The 22,252-nt window shown below is 36.6% G+C and overlaps 1 protein-coding gene across 1 annotated transcript in view; it reads left to right on the top strand.

Annotated features, from left to right (window-relative positions):
- The window catches only part of CENPC (centromere protein C), a 72,281-nt gene extending 51,946 nt beyond the window's left edge, over window positions 1-20,335 (top strand). The window contains exons 15-19 of the mRNA XM_011965398.1: window positions 373-501; window positions 1,100-1,195; window positions 3,138-3,292; window positions 17,965-18,055; window positions 20,139-20,335. Of these exons, the coding sequence (XP_011820788.1) occupies window positions 373-501; window positions 1,100-1,195; window positions 3,138-3,292; window positions 17,965-18,055; window positions 20,139-20,209 (542 nt within the window). The 3' untranslated portion in view covers window positions 20,210-20,335. The remainder of the gene's footprint in view (window positions 1-372; window positions 502-1,099; window positions 1,196-3,137; window positions 3,293-17,964; window positions 18,056-20,138) is intronic.
- The last annotated feature ends 1,917 nt before the right edge of the window (window positions 20,336-22,252 follow it).

Here is a 22,252-nt window from a genome sequence, read left to right on the forward strand (position 1 = left end):
TGCCTGGCCATATTTGTTTCTTTGGTGGATATATCTAAGTCAAAGGACTAAACTCATGTGGATTTCTATAAATAGTTCATTGCTAGCCCTCCTGCTTTTTTTTTTAAAGCCTCTGCTGATGACTGTTGATTTCAGGCGAGCAATAGGACCATCTAATCATGTTCCATCATCTAATCCTGTTTTATCAGCCTCTGATTTAAGGTGGTAGAGATATAATGAAATTGGTTGGTATTTGTGTTATTTTAACTATTAGCTGCAGACATCTATATTCTTTGGTACTTTGAAAGGAAATATGCTGTATTAAATTTAAGGAGTTTTGTTGCAAGATTTTCTCTTTCCCATGTACATTTTACTTTTTTTGTTAAATTTTAGGAGGATTCGTGATTGGTGGGATACTGTCTCCAGACACAATGTCGTCTAAAAGGAAGGCAAAAGAAAATATTGGAAAAGTCGACAAAAAGTCTAATAAGAAAAGGATCTGTCTTGATAATGATGAAAGAAGTATGAACTTATTTCTGAAAGTAACTTTTAGATTTTATTTTAAATAGGAGTACTTTGAGAAGAAGCTGTTTGCAAAATATGAAATTTACTTCCAAAAACTTCAGAAATAATACCATAGGTAAAATTCATTTTTTAATGTCTACTTTCTTCCAAATGGAAAGTAAGCTAATTTTATTCTTACAAATTATTAATAGCATATTATAAATTTCTTCATGAGTAAATTGCCCAGTCAAATGAAACCTACCATTCCTATGCCCAAACTATGGTTAAAATAGACATTTCTAAAGTATATTATATACCTCTATCTCACTTAGAGATTATGCAGAACATCACTTAATTCATTGATGATGCAAGAGTTTACATGTTAAGGCTTACAGAAAATAGGAAGTTTAGGGTGTTTGCTTTTATATTAAATCATTATGGGTTTTTAAGTTTGAATTTTTGTTTATCAGAGTGATTTATAAATAGGAAGATACTTTTATGCTTTTAACATTTTTCTTTTATAACTTCTCTATAGCTATATTTTGTACTGAACTTTTTTAGGATTGAGAATAATTTTAAGTAAGTAGTTCATATTTCAATGGTATTTCTTTTGCAGAGACTAGCTTAATGGTAAATCTAGGTATACCTCTTGGAGATCCTTTGCAGCCAACGAGGGTAAAGGACCCAGAAACAAGAGAGATTATTCTCATGGGTAAGATCAGGGATGATATTGAAAATACTTAATTAAACAACTTGTAAGAAAACATTGCTTGCTTGATGGTTGGCCTGTCTACTTTCCCTTTCTCTCCCCAATTCTATCAGTGCTAAAGTCCAGAAGAGAGTCTAATTCCAATAAGCAGCCTATATGAAGACAACTGTAGGGGAATATTGATGTCAGACAACTCCAGGGTACACGTAACACCCTGGACTTGTTCTCTGGGGCACAAGTGCTACAATCAGGAATGTTGTCCCCCCCCAACAGCGTCTAGGCCTTCTTTGACCAGGGAGACACATGGGAACAGAGGCTGTTTATGGGGAATTATAGGTAGATAGTTGGCAGACTCAAGGGATACTCTTACCATGAGGCCAGGCAGGGATCGTGGGTAGGGCACAGACAAACTTTTGGGCCTACAGGTGGCAGTAATGTTACCTGGAATATGAATCCTTTGTGAGGATGACTAACAAGGGCATCAATCAGTTGTACAAATGCCAGGTTTAACCTTAAAGCTGGTGCTGCAAAGTCCTGGAAGCCTCCTGCTGTATTGAATAGGTATTAAATATTTAGTTTCCAGCAGGTCATGTAAGATGCCCAAGGGATGGGTTATAGTGGGATAGGAGTTTATGTATTACTCAACTGTTTAACAACCAGACTATATATATATACACACACACATATATATATAATATTTAAATATTTTAACAACTGTTATGACTGTACCATTGAGTACTAAGGGCTGTTTTCCTACATCAGAGGAGAAGTAGGTCAAATCAGAAAGGCGGTAATGGAAGCCGGGCATGGTGGTGGATGCTTGTAGTCCCAGCTACTTGGGAGGCTGAGACAGGAGAATTGCTAGAATCTGGGAGGCGGAGATTGCAGTGAGCCGAGATCATGCCACTGCACTTCAGCCTGGGCGTGCAGAGCCAGACCCTGTCTCAAAAAAATAATAAAATTATTTCAAAAAAAAAAAAAGTGGTAATAATGGTACTCCTACTTAAAATTTTGACTATGAAAATAGATTTCATTTAATGTCTTAACATCTTAGCAAAGGTATCTCTATGTAGATTATTTATTTGGCAACAGAGCTTAGAGGTATGGAGTTTTGTTTAGTGTCTTAACTGAAAGCATTGCTGTACTCTATCAGGTTATTGTGAGTGTTGTCAAAAGTTCATTTCTTATTTGTTTCTTGAATCTACTATATATATATATATATAATTGTTTCTATATCATGTAGTCTGTAGGATCACTAACATTCCCAAATATCCTGGGAAACAGAATCAGACGTTGATAACAGAATAGTTTATTAATTATAGATCTGGAAAGGTTTGTTAAGTGATGGAAATTTTTGTAAGTGAGGTAGTAATTTATGAGCGACCATTAGAGCTCTGCTTTCTCACAAAGTTTACCTAATAAAAACTACTAGTCAAGCAGGAAAAAAAATCTATTGGCATGGTGATGATACATTGTGGTTTATGTCAAACTTTAAAAATAAAGAATTCTTTTTTGTATCTCAGCTAATTTTATTTTCTGTCTCAGTTCCTATAATGCTGCCATTCGTATTCTTCAGCTGGTACTAACAATGCTTACTTTTTGCCAGAAAATATTTTAAATAATTTACACACATTAACTCATTGATATTCACAGCAGCTCATTAACATCGAATAGATGAACTTATTATTATTTCATTTTACCAAAAAGGAAATTGAGGCACAGTGAGAGAGAGCTTAAGTTAACTTGCCTAACGTCATGCAGCTTTTAAGACAGAGACAGGATTTGACCTCTGGCATTCTATCTCTAGAGTTAATGATCTGAAACGGCTCTCTCTCTCTAAGGCAGACTTATATCCAGAAATAACTCTTTATTACATGTATGTTTATATGTTATTAACCAATATCATTGCTGTTGTTTTATATTTGTATTACTGTTTTGCTCCTAGATCTTGTAAGGCCACAAGATACATATCAATTTTTTGTTAAACATGGTGAGTTGAAGGTATATAAGACATTGGACACACCCTTTTTTTCTACTGGGAAATTGATATTAGGACCACAAGAGGAAAAGGGAAAGCAGCATGTTGGCCAAGATATATTGGTGAGTACTTTTTTTATATATATTTATGTTTCACTATTGGTAGAACTCTGATTTATTGGATTTGATGAGACATTAAAATGCTATTTCCTCAGAAATGAAATTCTATTACTACACCACACAGAGAAAGATTTTTATTTGTTAAATCTGTTTAGAGTCAACTAACCAACCGTTATTTCACAGTATCTGTTCCCTGCATAGCACTGTATTCTTTTGAGATTCAGAAATGTAAGGAATGTTCTTTACTTAAAAACATCTTAAATATAGGTTTGCAAACAAATCATTAGAATTTTAGTGCTGGGGGGGATTATAGAGATTAAATCTAATTCCACATTTCTATGATAATGCAATGGAGAAATAGGTTTAAAGACTTCTTGAAAAATCACTTATATCCCAATTACCCTGATTTGATCATTACACATTGCATACAGATATTAAAATGTGACATGTACCACAAAATTATGTAAAATTATTGTATATCAATAAAACAGTAACCTGAGAAAAAAGTAAATAAAAATGAGTGAGATTATAAAAAAACTACTTAACTATTTAGCAATAGACTCAGGACTAAGAGCTAGTTGCTTCAATAAGTACTAAATAATATACTATTATATGTAACAATATTACTGGCTGAAGTTGTAATGAGATTCAAGGTCACTCAGGCTCTGTCTTCTTTCTCTTTATCTCCTTTCTTCCACTCCCATCCCCATTTAGAGACATACACCTCTGCAGCATTGCTCTGTTTTATATGTGTGTGTGTGTGTGTGTGTGTGTATAGCAGGAATATTTTATATATATATAAAATATTTGTATTCTGAGTTCGAAAATTGTAGAATATAAAATTTGAAAAGCACCAAATTTTAAGAATATTTAACATTATACCAGCAGTTAGAAAAATATAACTAAGGAACATTTTTCAGTATCTGACATTTCAGGAGTCTGAAATTGTGCTACTAAAGTATCACATTCAGAATGATTCTCTTTACTGACAGACGTAAAGTAAATTCAGAAAGGAGGGAAAAATTGTGAACACCTTTGAGTTTATATGAACAAAGAAGGGCAAATTTAGGCAAGGCAAGGAAAAGATACATATGAATTTCAAAGATTGTTACTACATCAGTATGGCTAGAATCATGATTTAAAATAATTTAACAATATTCATTAATTCAAACTGAAAATGTTATAGGCCTCCAGTTATTATTATGAGTGAAAATAACACATTTTAAAAGCATAGAATGGTCCGTGTATAATAATAAAATAACTAATAATGAAGATAAATATGAAATATCATCACTGAACTAATAGCAGTTACCTATTAAACTGTAATGCCTTTATTATACAAAAGGAAATTTGAGGAGTAGATGTTTAAAAGTGTGTAATCTGGCTAATATTCAAAGGAATACACATTTAAATCCAAATGACACTTTATAGTTACTGAGTTAATGGAAATTGTTAGAAAAATATTCATACCCTGTGACCTGTGAATCTCATTTCTAGAAATTTTTCCTAGGGAAGTAATTTGAAAGTTCAGAGTGAGGGGTGCTGAACATACGTAGTTATTTATGGAATCATTGATGGTAATTGCAGAATTAGAAACCACTACAGTGTGCTACAGGAAGAAAATGGTTGCATTTTAATTTTGACTTAGTAATGATAAAGCATTCTATGATATAATAAACAGTTATACAGAACTTATGTGTTGCAGGCACTGCACTAAGCACATGAAAATTAGTTTGACATTGTATTTTGAAGAATAGCTGTATATGAAGACCCATGGGATAAACATTTAAGCAAATATACAAGATAAAAGTTCTTTGTATATACTATCTATTTTTCTAACTAGAATTTTAAAAATGTAAATAAAATCTTGAAGAGAATACATGTTTTACTGTGTGATTATGTAGTTATTTTAGTTGATTTTATTTCTTCTATATATTACCTTTAACTTTTTACAATGAAAATTAAAGTTGAAGTTTTTTTTAATAAAACTAATATTTTTACGTTTTAAAACATGAAGCACACTTACAAATATATGCTTTTGAAAAAAATAATGAAGAGGACAAGATGGAGAACCAGCACAGGCCATTAACTGTCTTTCAAACACTACTAGAGAATATTTAAAAGAGTAGTAGGTTTATTAAAATCAAACTACAGAAGAATTTACAAATTAATTATGAGAGCTGGTTGTAGAACTTCCCAGGAGACAAGAAGGAAATTAAAAAGTAGAAAATATTAAAGGTTAAATAATGTAGAGAAGAGAGAAAAACATGCCTAAATTCAAATAATAAGAATTTCAGGTGAGAGAAAAAACCCAATGAAAATATTCTTAAAATTAGACAATGAATGTTCCAGAGCTAAAAAAACAAAAAAGTGACAGCAGCTTACTTAAAAGAACCAGTTCCTTGGAGGAATGCCTGATTCTAGGCCTGAAACTGAGCTTGGAGTTGATAGCAAACTACTAATCAGAAACCATTAAGATTGGGTCATGTTTCAGCTTCCAACTTGAAGATGCTACCACTGGCTGACTAAGGATATGAAACTTGAGTGTTAACAAGAATAGCTTCAGTAGATTGCTATGTATCAATTATATCAATCCATGAATCTGTAAGGCTACTACTACTGCAACAGCAACAAAAATTTGTTACTGTTGGAGGATTCTAGGAAGCCAACTCACTTTAACAACTGATTCTGCCTTTTCTATATAAACTCTGCTATTAGATAATCAAATAATAGATGAGATGTTTGTTCTTACTAGAATAATATTCCAGCTAATGAGTGAAGAAGGAATGTTTGAGTTAAAATATTATGATTTTGCAATCCCTGATAAGCTATTGGGATCTAGGCATCAAGGCCCAGCTAAGTGGCTGACAGATATCTAAAAAGAATACAACCAGGCATTATGTGCCTCCTAATAGAAAAATACAACACTATCCAAGAAGTAATCTTGCCAACCCCATGCCTTAAAAAAGAAAAAAAGACCCCAAAAGCAAATACAAAACCTGAATCTGGTCAAGTCTCTAGATTTGACTTCCAGGTTACAAGAAATAAAGGGTGGTGAAACCTTTCAAATGATACCTGGGGATATAGTCAGCAAAATCCACCTGTATGAAGATTTTTATGACAAACTGCTTAATGTTTTCAATAAATTAAATGTAAGAAATTAAAAGAAAGAACAAGGTAGAACCTAGGGAATCAGGGTTTCTCAACCATGGCACTAGTAACATTTTTGATTAGATACTTCTTTGTTGTAGTGGGGGCTCTCCTGTTTGTTGTAGGATATTTAGAAGCTTACCTGGCCTCTACTTATTAGATTCCAGTAGCACCGCTCTAGTTGTGACAGAATCAAATACATCTTCAGAAATTGTCCGTTGTCCCTTAGAGGCAAAATCACCTTGATTGAGAACCACTAATATTGATTGAGAAATTTAAGAAACAGATCAACCAATCACTGTGTGTGGTGCTAACCTGGATCCTGATTCAAAGAAACCCTTGAAGATATATTTTCACTGATGATTGGAAATTTGACTATTAACTAGGTATTTGGTATTAAATATTCATTTTTTAGGTGTGATAACAGTATTGTGGTTATGTTTTTTAGAAGCGCTTGATTTCTCAGTACATACTGAAATATTTGCAGATGAATTATGATACTTGGCATTTATTTCAAAATAAGATGAAGTGAGGATAGTAGACTCTGGCTTGGGCAGGTGGTTGGTATTAAGTATTCATGAGAGTTCATCATTCTATTTTTGTATGTTTCAAAAGCTTTCTTAATTAAATGTGTACAGAAATGAGGAGAGGTGTGCTTAGAGAACCAAATTGAATAGATGAGAAAAAACACTAGAAATATATACTTGACTTTTTAGTATTACTTTTGTCTTTTTGATTGAGGGAAATTATTTTTGGATGTAATAAGAACTTTTTTTTATGTCTTACTAAGTTATAAAAATACCTTTGGAACATTTCAGGGGGCTTTTTTCCCCATTTAGGGAGGTAGTATATCACAGTGGTTAGGGAATGAATTCTGTAATCTAAATGCCTGAGTTCAAACCCCAGCTCTGCCATTTACATTGTGACCTTGGAAAATTACTTAACCTCTCTGTGCCTCAGTTTCTTCATCCATGAAAAGCTACCAAAGTAGTAACTGTCTCATTAGTGGGCATATAAATTAAATAAATAAGAATAAAGTGCTCATAATACTACTTGGTACAGAGTAAGTGCTATATAAGTGCTAGCTGTTATTGTTATTCTGGTATATTATGATCATTGTATAAAGTAGTAATAAAAAAATAAGGAGGCGAATAATTATCTGTGGCAAAACATTCTTGATGGATGTCTTAGTCAGATTGGGCTGCTATAATCAGAATATCATAGATTTTGATCTGTGTCTCTTTTAAGGGCACTGGTCCCATTCCTGAAGGCTCTGCACTCAGGACGTAATTACGTCCCAAATTCACCACCTCCTGATCCCATCACATTGGGGGTTAAGATTCCAGAATATGAATTTTCAGGGGACACACTAATTCCTAACAATGGCTGAATCTCAAAGTTTGAAGGCCTTTTACTGTTTATTTTAGTTGCTCAAAAAACCAGGTCACTGCCAGGATGCTACCTCTGTATAAAGTATGAAATTTGCCACGTTTGAATATGGAAGCCAGCATGATTGAGAGATTTATTCTCTTTTACTTTCTTAATCTTGATGCTTGTTTAACATATGATTTTAAGGGGAATAGGGATTTAGCTTTTTGTTTTCTTTGATTCTTCAGATTGAGTAGTTTGTTGTCCTAAACATGTGACCTTTAAAGAGGCATACATATAGCCTAGGTATTTTTTTAGTGTAGGTGATAATCTGTTTGAGACGAAGTCTTGCTCTGTCACCCAGGCTGGAGTGCAGTGGCACAATCTCAACTCACTGCAAGCTCCGCCTCCCGGGTTCATGCCATTCTCCTACCTCAGTCTCCCGAGTAGCTGGGACTACAGGCACCCGCAACCACACCCGGCTAATTTTTTGTAGAGATGAGGTTTCACCGTGTTAGCCAGAGTGGTCTTGATCTCCTGACTTCGTGATCCACCCACCTCAGCCTCCCGAAGTGCTGGGATTACAGGCAGGAGCCACCACGCCCAGCCTGTAGGTGATAATCTTTACAGTGGCTCTGGAATTTTCATAAGCCAGTAAATAATAAGGGAAAGCAAAAGAAATCTCTTCCTGTATTACAAGGGTCCCCAACCTTTTTGGCACCAAGGACTGGTTCAGAAAGACGATTTTTCTTCCACAGAAATTGATGGTGGCAGTGGGAGTTGGCATTAGATTTTCATAAGGAGCACACAACCTAGATTTCTCACATGCATAGTTCACAATAGGGCTCATGTTCCTGAGAGAATTTAATGCTGCTGCTGATCTAACAGGAGTCGGAGCTCAGGCAGTAACGCTCACTGGCCTGCTGCTTACTTCCTGCTGTGTGAACCCATTCCTAACAGGCCACTGCCAGTAGCGGTCCCTGTCCCGGGTTTTGGGGGCACCTGCTGTATTAGTTTTCAGTGGCTGCTCTAACAGATTACCACTATGGGTCACTGAGAAATGGGTCATTAAGCTATTTTGTCTTATGAACATCATAAGATAATATAGCCTACTATGAGCCTAGGCTATATAGGATACCCTGTTGCTTCCGTACTTCATACCTGTACAGCGTGTTTCTGTGCTGAATACTGTAGACAGTTGTATTTGTGTATTTAAATGTAGAAAAAGTATAATAAAAATATGGCATAAAAGATAAATGGTACACTTATAGGTCACTTACCATAAATGGAGCTTGAAGGACTGGAAGTGGCCCTGGATGAGTCAGTGAGTGAGTGCTGAGTAAATGTGAAGGCCTGGGACATTACTGTACACTCCCGTAGACTTTACTGTAGACTTAGGCCACACTAAATTCATAAACAAAATTTTTCTGTCTTCAGTAATAAACCTCATCTAACATTTTTACTTTATATCCTTTTTTTTCCATTATTGTTAACTTTTGGACTCTTTTGTAATATTTAAAACTTAACCGTACTGTTCAGCTGTACAAAAATATTTCCTTATTCTATAAGTTTTTTTCTATTTTTTTTTTAACTTTTAAAACTTTTTTGTTAAAAACTAAGACACAAACAACAAATCACCCTTGTGCTACACGAGATTAGGATCATTATCAGTGTCTTCCACTACCACATCTTGTCCCACTGTAAAGTCTTTGGGAACAATAACACACATGGAGCTGTCATCTCCTATAATAACATTGCTTTCTTCTGGAATACCTCCTGAGGGACCTGCCTGAGACTGTTTCACACTTAACTTTTTTTTATATAAGTAGTTGGAGTACACTCTAAGTTAGTGGATAAAAGTATAGTAAATACATAAACCAGTGGCATAGTTGTTTATTATCGTTACCAACTGTTTTGTACTGCACAAAATTGTGTTATACTTTATTTTTTATTTCAGTAGGGTTTGGGGAACAAGTAGTGTTTGGTTAGATAGATAATTTCTTTTTTTTTTCTTTCATTGAGATAGTCTCCCTCTGTCACCCAGGCTGGAGTGGCACAATATCGGCCCACTGCAGCCTCTGCCTCTTGGGTTCAAGCAATTCTCATGCCTCAGCCTCTCAAGTAGCTGGGATTATAGGATGTATTAGTCCTTTCTCACACTGCTATAAAGAACTGCCCAAGACTGGGTACTTTTTAAAGGAAAGATGTTTAATTGACTCACAGTTCTGTGGGGCTGGGGGTGCCTCAGGAAACTTACAATTATGGCAGAAGGGGAAGCAAACATGTCCTTCTTCACATGGTGGCAGCAAGGAGAATTGGCACACAAGGGGGAAAAGCATCAGATCTCGTGAGAACTCACTCTTATGAGAACAGCATGAGGGTAACCGCCCCCATGATTCAACTGCCTCCCACTGGGTCCTTCCCATGACATGTGGGGATTATGGCAACTATAGTTCAAGGTGAAATTTGGGTGGGGAGACAAAGCTAAACCATATTACAGGGGATAATTTATTTAGTGGTGATTTCTGAGATTTTGATGCACCTATCACCTGAACAGTGTACACTCTACCCACCGTGTAGTCTTGTATCCCTCTCCTCCTCCCACCCTTCCCCCTGAGTCCTCAAAGTCCATTGTATCATTCTTATGCTTTTGAATCCCCATAGCTTAGCTCCCACTTACAAGTGAGAACATGCGATGTTTGGTTTTCCATTTCTGGGTTACTTTATTGGAATGATGGTCTCCAACTCCATGCAGATTGCTACAAATGCCATCCATTATTTCATTCCTTTTTATGGTTGAGTAGCATTCCATGGTACATGTATACCACATTATCTGCTCGTTGATTAATGGGCATTTGGGTTGGTTCCATATTTTTGCAGTCGCAAATTATGCTGCTATAAACGTACGTGTGCAAGTGTCTTTTTCATATAGTGAGTCACTTTTCTTCTGAGTAGGTACCCAGTAGTGGGATTGCTGGATCAAATGGTAGATCTACTTTTAGCTCTACTAAGGTTTTCCATAGCGGTTGTACTAGTTTACATTCCCACCAGCAGTGTAAAATTGTTCCCTTTTCACTGCATCCAGGCCAACATCTGCTATATTTTGATTATGGCCATTCTTGCAGGAATGAGGTGGTATCTCATTGTGGTTTCGATTTGCATTTTCCTGATCATTAGTTATTGTTGAGCATGTTTTTGTATGCTTCTTGGCCATTTCTGTATCTTCTTTTGAGAATTGTCTATTCATGTCCTTAGCCCACCTTTTGATGAGATTGTTTGTTTTTTTCTTGCTGATTTGTTTGAGTTCCATGTAGATTCTGGATATTATTCCATTGTTGGATGGACAGTTTGTGAATATTTTCTTTGACTCTGTGGGTTGTCTGTTTACTCTGCCGTTGCCAGTTTACCAATTATTTCTTTGGCTTTGCAGAAGCTTTTTAGTTTAATTAGGTCCCATCTATTTTGTTTTTGTTGTGTTTGCTTTTGGATTCTTGGTCATGAAGTCTTTGCCTAAGCCAATGCCTAGAAGGGTTTTTCTGATGTTATCTTCAAGAATTTTTATGGCTTCAGGTCTTAGATTCAAGTCTTTGATCCATCTTGAGTTGATTTTGGTATAAGGTGGCAGATGAGGATTCAGTTTCATTTTTCTACCTGTGCCTTACTGATTATCCCAGCACCATTTGTTGAATAGGGTGTCCCTTCCCTACTTAATGTTTTTGTTTGCTTTGTTGAAGATCAGTTGGCTGTAAGTATTTGGCTTTACTTCTGGGCTCTCTATTCACTTCCATGGTCTATGTGCCTATTTTCATTTCAGTACTGTGCTGTTTTGGTAACTATATAGTATCGTTTGAAGTCAGGTAATGTGATGCCTCCAGATTTGTTCTTTTTGCTTAGTCTTCCCTTTGGCTATGCAGGCTCTTTTTTGGTTCCATATGAATTTTAGGATTGCTTTTTCTAGTTCTGTGAAGAATGATGATGGTGTTTTGATGGGAATTGCATTGAATTTGAAAATTTGAAGATTGCTTTTGGCAGTATGTCATTTTCACAATATTGGTTCTACCCATCCATGAGCATAGGATGTGTTTTCATTTGTTTATGTTGTCTATGATTTCTCACCTCTTTGGTTAGGTGTATTCCAAATTATTATTATTATTATTATTATTATTATTATTATTTGCAGCTATTGTAAAAGGAGTTGAGTTCTTGATTTGTTTCTCAGCTTGGTTGCTGCTGGTGTATAGCAGAGCTATTGATTTGTGTACATTGATTTTGTATCTTGAAAGTTTACTGAATTCATTTGCCAGATCTAGGAGCTTTTTGGATGAGTCTAGGGTTTTCTAGGTATATGATCATATAATTGGCAAACAGCAACAGTTTGACTACCTCTTTTCTAATTTGTATACCCTTTATTTCCTTCTTTTGTCCGATTGCTCTGGCCAGGACTTCTAATACTATGTTGAATACAAGTGGTGAAAGTGGGCAACCTTGTCTTGTTTCTGTTCTCAGGAGAAATACTTTCAACTTTTCCTTGTTCAGTATGATGCTGGCTGTAGGTTTATCATAAACGGCTTTTATTACCTTGAGTTATGTTCCTTCTATGCCGATTTTGCTGAGGGTTTTAGTCATAAAGTGGTGCCGGATGTTGGCAAATGCTTTTTCTGCCCCTATTGAGCTGATCATGTGATTTTTGGTTTTAATTCTTTTTATGTGGTGTATCACATCTATTGACTTTGCATATTGACTTCTCTATGTCTTTTGGAATCATTTCATTGGATTGGTACCAATTCTTCTTTGAATGTCTGATAGAATTCAGCTGTGAATCCATCTGGTCCTGGACTTTTTTTGTTGTTGACAATTCTTTTATTACCCTTTCACTCTTGCTGCTTATTATTGGTCTATTTAGAGTTTCTATTTCTTCCTGGTTTAATCTAAGAGGGTTGTATATTTCCAGGAATTTATCTCTCTCTTCTGATAGATAAATTGAATGTCTGATAGAATTCAGCTGTGAATCCATCTGGTCCTGGAATTTTTTTTTTTTCTTTTTTTGAGACGGGGTTTTGCTCTTGTTGCCCAGGCTGGAGTGCAATGGTGTGATTTCAGCTCACTGTAACCTCCACCTCCCAGATTCAAATGATTATCCTGCCTCAGCCTCCCAAGTAGCTGGGATTACAGGTATGCACCACCACACCTGGCTAATTTCGTATTTTTAGTAGAGACGGGGTTTTGCCATGTTGGCCAGGCTGGTTTTGAACTCCTGACCTCAGGCAATCCACCTGCCTCTGCCTCCCAAAGTGTTGGGATTACAGGCATCAGCCACTGTACCCGGCCTGGACTTTTTGTTGTTGTTGACAATTCTTTTTTTTTTTTTTTTTGAGACGGAGTCTTCACTTTGTCGCCCAGGCTGGAGTGCAGTGGCACGACAATTCTTTTATTACCATTTCAATCTCATTGCTTGTTATTGGTATTTTCAGAGTTTCTTTTTCTTCGTGGTTTAATCTAGGAGGGTTGTATATTTCCAGGAATTTATCTGTCTCATCTAGGTCTGGTTTGTATACATAAAGGTATTCATACGAGCCTTGAATGATCTTTTGTCTTTCTGTGGTATCAGTTGTAATATCTCCTGTTTTGTTTCTAATTGAGTTTATTTGGATCTTCTGTCTTCTTTGTTAACCTCGCTAATGGTCTATCAATTTTGATTATATTTTCATTTAGTTCTACCAAATGGCTTGATCTTTGTTATTTCTTTTCATCTGCTGGGTTTAGGTTTTGTTTATTCTTCTTTCTCTAGTTCTAGTTCCTTGAGGTGTGACTTTAGATTGTGTATTTGTGTTCTTTCAGACTTTTTGATGTAGACATTTAATGCTATGAACTTTCCCGTTAGCACTGTTTTTGCTGTATCTTAGAAGTTTTGATAGGTTGTGTCACTATTATTGTTCAGTTCAAATAATTTTTCAATTTTCATCTTTATTTCATTGTTGATCCAACAGTCGTTCAGGAGCAGATTATTTAATTTCCATCTATTTGCTTGGTTTTGAGCATTCATTTTGGAAATTGACTTCCAATTTTATTCGACTGTGGTCTGAGAGAGTACTTGATATAATTTTGGTTTTCTTAAATTTATTGAGACTTGATTTGTGGTCTCTCTCATGCAGTCTATCTTGGAGAATGTTCCATGAGCTGATGAATAGAATGTATATTCTGCAGTTGTTGGGTAGAATGTTCTGTAAATATCTATTAAGTCCATTTGTTCCAGTGTATACTTTAAGTCCGTTGTTTCTATGTTGACTTTCTGTCTTGATGACCTGTTTACTGCTGTCCGTGAGGGTATTGAAGACCCTCACTGTAAGTGTGTTGCCGTCTGTCTCATTTCTTAGGCCTAGTAGAAATTGTCTTATAAATTTCGGAGCTCTGGTGTTAGGTGCATATATATTTAGGATTGTGATATTTTCCTGTTGGACTAGTCCATTTCTTATATAATGGCCTTTTATGTCTTTTAACTGTTGTTGCTTTAAAGTCTGTTTTGTCTGATATAAGAATAGCTACTCCTGCTCTCTTTTGGTATCCATTTGCATGGAATATCTTTTACTACTTCTTTACCTTAAGCTTATGTGAATCCTTATGTGTTAAGTGAGTCTTTGAGGACAGCAGGTACTTGGTTGGTGCATGCTTATCCATTCTGCCATTCTGTGTCTTTTAAGTGGAGCATTTAAGCCATTTAGATTCAATGTTAGTATTGAGATGTGAGGTACTGTTCTATTCATTATACTAGTTGCCTGAATTTTGTGTGTGTGTGTGTGTGTGTGTGTGTGTGTGTGTGTGTGTGTGTGTTTTATAGACCCTGGGAGATTTATCCTTTAAGGAGGTTCTATTTTGGTGTATTTTGAGTTTTTGTTTCAAGATTTAGAGCTTCTTTTAGCAGTTGTAGTGCTGGCTTGTTAGTGGGGATTTCTGTCACCATTTGTTTGTCTGAAAAAGACTTTTATCTTTCCTTCATTTATGAAGCTTAGTTTTGCTGGATACTAAAATTCTTGGCTGATAATTGTTTTATTTAAGGAAGATAAAAATAGGACCTCAGTCCCATCTGACTTGTAGGGTTTCTGCTGAGAAATCTGCTGTTAATCTGATAGGTTGTTTTTTTAAAATAGGTTACCTGATGCTTTTGCCTCACAGCTCTTAAGATTCTTTGCTTTGTCTTGACTTTAGATAACCTAATGACTATGTGGCCAGGTGATGATCTTTTTGCAATGAATTTTCCAGGTGCTCTTTGAACTTCTTGTATTTGGATGTCTAGATTGCTAGCAAGGCCAGGGAAGTTATCCTTGATTATTTCCTCAATTTTTCCAAACTTTTAGATTTCTCTTCTTCCTCAGGAACACCAATTATTCTTATGTTTGGTCGTTTAACAAAATCCCAAACTTCTTCAAGGCTTTGTTCATTTTTTTTAAATTTATTTTTTCTTTGTCTTTGATTGAGTTAATTCAAAAGCCTTGTTTTTGAGCTCAGAAGTTCTTCTACTTGTTTGATTCTGTTGTTAAAACTTTCTAATGTATTTTGCATTTCTCTAAGTGTGCCTTTCTTTTCCAGAAGTTGTGATTGTTTTTTATTTATGCTATCTATTTCTCTGGAGATTTTGTCATAAGTCTTGTATTTTTTAAAAAAATTCTTTAAGTTGGTTTTCACCTTTCTCTGGTGCCTCCTTGAGTAATGTAATGATCAACCTTCTGAATTATTTTTCTGGCAATCAGAGATTTATTTGTTTGGATCCATTGCTGGGGAGCTAGTATGATCTTTTGGGGATGTTAAAGAACCTTGCTTTGTCATAGTACCAGAATTGTTTTCCTGGTTTCTTCTCATTTGGGTAGACTATGTCAGAGGAAACATCTGGAGGTCAAGCGCTGTAATTCAGATTCATTTGTCTCATGGAGTGATCCCTTAATGTGGTGTTCTCCTCCTTCCCCTAGGGATTATATTTCCAGAGAGGCAGCCTGAAGTGATTGCTATTGCTTTTCTGTGTCTAGCCACCCAACAGAGCTATGGGGCTCCAGGCTGGTACTGGGAAGTGCCTGCAAAGAGTCCTGTGATATGATCTGTCTTCAGGTCTCTCAACCATGGATCTCAGCACCTCCTCTGGTGGAGGTAGCAGGGGAGTGAAGCAGACTCTGTGAGGGTCTTTGGTTGTAGTTTTGTTTAATGTGCTGGTTTTCTTTAATATTGGTTGTGTTAGCAGGTGGCTGGCCACCAGCCAGGAGGTGGTACTTTCAAGAGAGCATCTGCTGATACAAGGTTGCCTGGATAAGTATTCAGGTTTCTCAGGTGATTTGTGGGGCCTTAGAACTCCTGTCTTAGGCTACAGGGCAGTTAGAGAAAGACCATCAGGTGGAGGTAGGATTGATTAGGTGTGTCCAAGCTCAGACTCTCCTTGGGCTGAGCTTCTTGTGACCACTGTAGGGGATGAGAGTATGGTTCCCAGGCCACTGGACTTACGTTCCCAAGGGGATTATGGCTGTCTCCACTGCATCATACTGGTCACCAAGGAAGTGGGGGAAGCCGACAGACTGGCTTCACCCAGCTCCCATGCAGCTAGGTGAGGCCAGTTTCACTGCCACTGTGCCCCACCAAACCAAGTTTGTATCCAGGCAACCAGTGAGCAGGACTGACATTTTGCGCCAGGCTACAAGCCTCCCTGCTGAGAAAGGAAGCTGGGCCTTCAGGCCCTGCCCCTTGCCTCCTACCCTGGCTTGTATTTGAACTTCCTATTCGCCCTTCCCCCAATTCTGCCCAGGAAAATTCATGCGTGGTCAAAATTATTTAAAGTTCAACTGGAAGTTTCCTTCTTTCTGTGGTCCTTCCCCAATTCCACTGGCAGCCCTCCCCAAGGAACCCTGTGAGAGAAAGTCAGAAATGGTTTCCTTGGAAACCAGGAGTACTTACAGGGCTCTTCCCACCTCTGCTTCTACTATTATATTTCCCTTGGGTCTCTCAATTCCTTTCAGCTCTAGGTAAGGTTAAATCCTTCTCTCATGACCTGGATTTTCAGGTTCCCCAGTAAGGATGTGTTTGGAGGCAGACTTTTCCCCCTTTCACACTTCGGGCACTCATAGTTTTTCAGCTGTCTCATGGAGTTTGCAGCGGCAAGCCATTTCTTTCAAAGAGTCTTTGAATTCTTTCAGTTTTCTTGGTATGTTCCTGTGATAGTTCTTGGAGCAAAGAAGTTCATGATGTGAAGTTTCCACACGCTGTTCTGTCCATCTGAGTGGGAGCTGCAAGTTAGTCCTACCTTCTGTCCTCCACTTTTTCCTGTGTGTACTATCCTTTAATGTGACTGGCAGTGCAGTTTATTTACATCAGCATCACCACAAACATATGAGTAATGCTTTTCACTAGGACATCATGATGGCTGTGAGGTCACTAGGCAATACAATTTTTTAGTGCCGTTGTAACCTTATAGGACCACTATCATGTTTACAGTTTGTTGTTGACTGAAACGTTATTGGGCAGTGCATGACTGTTTCACAAATTTAATGGCTTAAAACAACACTCTTCTATTATCTATCGCACCGTTATGTAGAGAGAACCATGAGCTTGACCAGGTATTCTGTTTAGAGTATTACAAGACTAGAATCAAGATGTTGACAGGTTTGTATTTCTTTCTGGAGGCTGTAGGGATGAATCTGCTTCCAGTCTGCTTCCAATCTTATTCAGATTGTTGGCAGAATTCAGTTTCAAGTGGTTGTAGGACTGAGGTTCCCATTTCCTCATTGGCTGTTCACCAGGGTGTCATTCTTAGTTTCTAGAAATAACTCATGTTTCTTGGTGTATGGCCCCACATCTTTAGTACCAGCAACAGTGCAAGTCCTTTTCATGCTTCAAATTTCTGTGACTGTTCCTTCTGCTTCATTTCTCCTCTGCTTCCAGCAGGAGAAAGTACTCTATTTTTAAGGGCTTAATGTGATTAGATTGGGCCTACCTACATTATCAAAGATAATCTCCCCATCTCAAGGTCTCTTTTGCCGTGAAATTTAATGTATTTACAAGTTCTGAAGATTAAAGCAGGCACATTTGTGGGGAATTGTTTTTCTTCCCACTACATTTTAAGGTTCCTTTGGAGTATTGTCATGATTCAATTTTGAATGAGATTTTTATTTTTATTTTTACAGGTTTTTTATGTTAACTTTGGTGACCTTTTGTGTACTTTACACGAAACACCTTATATAATAAGTACTGGGGATTCGTTCTATGTTCCTTCAGGTAAGTATAATTAAAGACAATTTATTTCACTTAGACAACATGTATATGGTTGTTTTTGGGCACCATGGAAATGGAAGCCACAGTGGTCAAAATGAAGTGTGATGTGACTGATGGATGTCGAAATAGTTTGGTACATATTTTCCTTTCATTTGATTATCAGGTAAGTGTGTTAGCATTTTGTGGTGGTTTTTTTGTTTTTGAGACAGGGTCTCGCTCTGTCACCCAGGCTGGAGTGCAGTGGCGCGATCTCAGCTCAGTGCAGTCTCCACCTCCCTGTTTCATGTGATTCTTGTGCTTCAGACTCCCAAGTAGCTGGAACAACAGGCACGAACCACCACGTCTGGCTACTTTTTGTATTTTTAGTAGAGACGAGAGTTTGCTACGTTGGCCAGGCTGGTCTAGAACTCCTGACCTCAAGTGATCTGCCCACCTCGGCCTCCCAAAGTGCCACGATTACAGGTGTGAGCCACCGTGCCCAACCAATTAATGTTTTGATACATGAGAACAAGAGTTGTTTACTACTGACTATAAAAATATTGGCCGGGCACGGTGGCTCAAGCCTGTAATCCCAGCACTTTGAGAGGCCAAGGTGGGTGGATCACAAGGTCAGGAGATTGAGACCATCCTGGCTAACATGGTGAAACCCATCTCTACTAAAAATACAAAAAAATTAGCCAGGCGTGGTGTGGGTAGCTGTAGTCCCAGCTGCTCTGGAGGCTGAGGCAGGAGAATGGCATGAACCTGGGAGGTGGAACTTGCAGTGAGCAGAAGTTGCACCACTGCACTCCAGCCTGGGGAACAGAGCGAGACTCGGTCTCAAAATAATATGTATGTATATATTTATATATATACATATGTATATATACATAAATATGTATATATTTTTAGTCAGCAGATATGTTGTATTCCAGAGTAGAACGAAAATTGCCCCATGTTATCTCTAAGAAATTATGTTTTTAGAACATTATTTTAAACTGTTTAAAGAATGGAATGGTATGCTTCATCAGCTATTGAACAGCAAAAGTTATTGTAAATAGCCATTTTAATCCACTTGTCATTCATTCACTCATTCAACAAGTATGATTAAGAGACTGCTATGGGCCAGGTGCAGTGGCTCACACCTGTAATCCCAACATTTTGAGAGGCTGAGGAGGGCTTGAGGTGAGGAGTTCGGGACCAGCCTGGGCAACGTAGGGAGACCCTGTCTCTACAAAAAATGCAAAAGTTAACCAGGCATGGTGATGCACACCTACAGTCCTAGCTTTTGGGAGCCTGGGACAGGAGGATTGCACGAGCCCAGGAGTTCAAGGTTGCAGTGAGCTATGATTGTACTACTGCACTCCAGCCTGGGTGACAGAGCAAGACTCTGTCTCAAAAACAAAAACAAAACAAAGTGTCTACTATGTCCATGTATTGCTGGAAGATTTGGGATATATAAATGAACAAAACAGGCAAAAATCCCTGCTCTTATAGAGCTTACATTCTGTTAGGAGACAATAATAATAGTCATACTTGCATAGTCCTTAGTATGCCAGCACTGTTGTGAATACTTTCTCAATTTCTAGTATATAGAAAGTCACAGTGATAGTACTCAATTCTAATAAGCCTGTCACATGTGATAATTGTGGTCCATCTGTATTTCACTTTTCCTGTTATTTATTACCTCATTTAAGAGTAGCATTTGCCTTTTTAAAATTTTGAGATTTTATTCTACTTAACATTGTACCTTTTATACTCATATATATATGAGTATGTCTGGTTTAGAGGAATCCACAGAAGTTCTGTAGACCTAATAAAGATTGGTTTCAGAAAGAGATTTTCTTTTCTTACCCTCTTGACTGACTCATCCCTGCATTTATTACCATAACGATATGAAATTTGTATTTCTGTTCTCTGAAGCCTCATCTGGATCACGTATCATGGTTAGCTCTTGATGTTGTAGTTCATGGAATTAAGTAAGTTACTTAGGTTAGGTGAATTGTTTTTATTTTGTGTCTTACTACAACTGTCAGGTGATGGCTATATACTTAATCAAAAGGAATGATTCCTATGGAAATAATTGTTATTTTCTTATCACTTTTAGGTAACTATTATAACATCAAAAATCTCCTGAATGAGGAAAGTGTTCTTCTTTTTACTCAGATAAAAAGATGAAAGATCAACCAAGCTTAAATATGTGTGTATATATGTATATGTGAAAAACAGTTTGTATAGTTGGGACATTTGTCTTTGTAATTACTTGTGATGTTTTAAAATAAAAATTTTATTCATTTTTGTGTAGACTTGTATTTGATAAACATTTCTAACTCCCATGTTTTTTCCGATTTTTCAGTGACTATACATAATAGCTTGTAGCGATGCCCATATTTATGATATTATTTTTATAATTTGACAAGAATACGAAAATGAAATATAGAACATTTCTGTGTCAAAAGAGACCGATTAATATATCTATTCATTAAAAAACACCTTTTCCAAATATGAATTTTAAATCATTAATTATTAAATAATCCAATGGGAGAAAACTGTGGTGAATGGCATATTTGTGTTAATTTCCTAAAACTGCTGTAACAAAATACCACAGAATGAGTGACTTAAAGCAACAGAAATTTATTATCTCAGTTCTAGAGGCTAGAAGCCTGAAATTAAGCTGTTGTCAGGGCTGTGATGTGTTCGAAAACCTGTAAGGGAGAATCCTTCCTTATTCCTAACTTCTGGTGGTTTACTGGCAATTTCTGGCATTCCTTGACTTGCACTGGTAGGTAGCATTTCAGTCTACTTGCATTATCACATGGTATTCTCACCTTCTGTGTCTGTGTTCGCATGACATCTCTTTAGTATATTACATGTAAATGTTTTTCCATCATGCTTTTTGGTTCATATTTTCGTTGGAGGCAGTGTCTTTTGCCATTGCTTTCTGTATGTGGCCTCAACTTTCCCTCAATAAGTAAATCTAAGCTAAAAATTTTATTCAATATTTTTGGTATGGTTAGCATGTAATTATCATTAACTCTGGTTAATTAGAAAATTAGAAAAATCATAAAAAAAAGTTTTTTTTGGTTTTTGGTGTGGTTTTTGGTATGGTTAGCATATAATTATCATTAACTCTGAAGAAATTGGTGTTTCACAGTAAATTATTTTTAGGTCAACTCCCTTTTCAGGTCTTACATATTAAATATACACATTCAAAGCAACTCTGGTGTAGGACTTAGGAAGAATGAAGTGTGATGGCTTTTTTAAATACTTTATAATTTTCTATTGTGATTTTTATTGAATCTTTTTTTTTTTAACCTTTATTTCTTTGAATATATTTGTTTTGAAGTCTTATTGAAGGCTTGACTAATCAAGTATCTGGGCTCATACAGATTTAGTTTTCACTGAATGCTTTTTTTCCTTTAGTATATTTCACTTTCCTATGTTTTTACATGTCTAATAATTTTTGGTTGACAGCTGGACATTTTAGGTAGCATATTGTAGCAACTCAATTTTGTCTTATATCTAAGGGATTTGTATTTTAAATTTAGCATTTTGACTGGACTCAAACTGTGGAATCTATCTTATATATGATGTGAAGTTCTGGCTGTGCTCTGTTTTTAAATTCTTTATTTCAATATTTATTCTTGCTTGCTAGGGGTAGTTCCTGTGTCTGCATAGCTTAGCAGTCAGCCAATCATTTGGACAAAGGTTAAGATCAAACACTTGAGTCTATAAGCCTTCCACCCCCTGTTGGTTGTTCTGTGTGGGATGGGGGCTGCATTCAGTGTAGCAGGCAGTTCCCAAATCCCCCTTGGTTTTTACATTTGCCATGCTCTCTTGAGTCTCCTCTGTGCATGCATCATTTCAGTTTGCCAAAGATGTTTGGAGAGCTCATGTTACTCTTCTCTACCCTTCTGTTTCCAGGACCTTTTTAAATTTCTGGCTGCTCTGTTGCTCTTCAAGAACTAGGACTGTAACCTTTGGTTAATAACTAAAGATATTCCTTGTCCATTCCTAAGTGATTTTTTTGCTTTTGACTTACAGAGTTGTAGGTTTATACCTCTGCTGTAAATCAAGACTCCTCTTACAGCAAAGTTGCTAGTTTTCAGTAAACTACAGCCAGACAAAACTGTAGTTTTTACCGATCAACCTAGGGGTGGGTGAGACCTCACTCAAGAAGGCCACAGATTCCAACAGTTCTTTTCCAAAGCTTTAGCAATT

This window comes from Mandrillus leucophaeus, unplaced genomic scaffold (genome assembly GCF_000951045.1).
Source record: "Mandrillus leucophaeus isolate KB7577 unplaced genomic scaffold, Mleu.le_1.0 Scaffold722, whole genome shotgun sequence".
Taxonomy (NCBI): Eukaryota; Metazoa; Chordata; class Mammalia; order Primates; family Cercopithecidae; genus Mandrillus; species Mandrillus leucophaeus.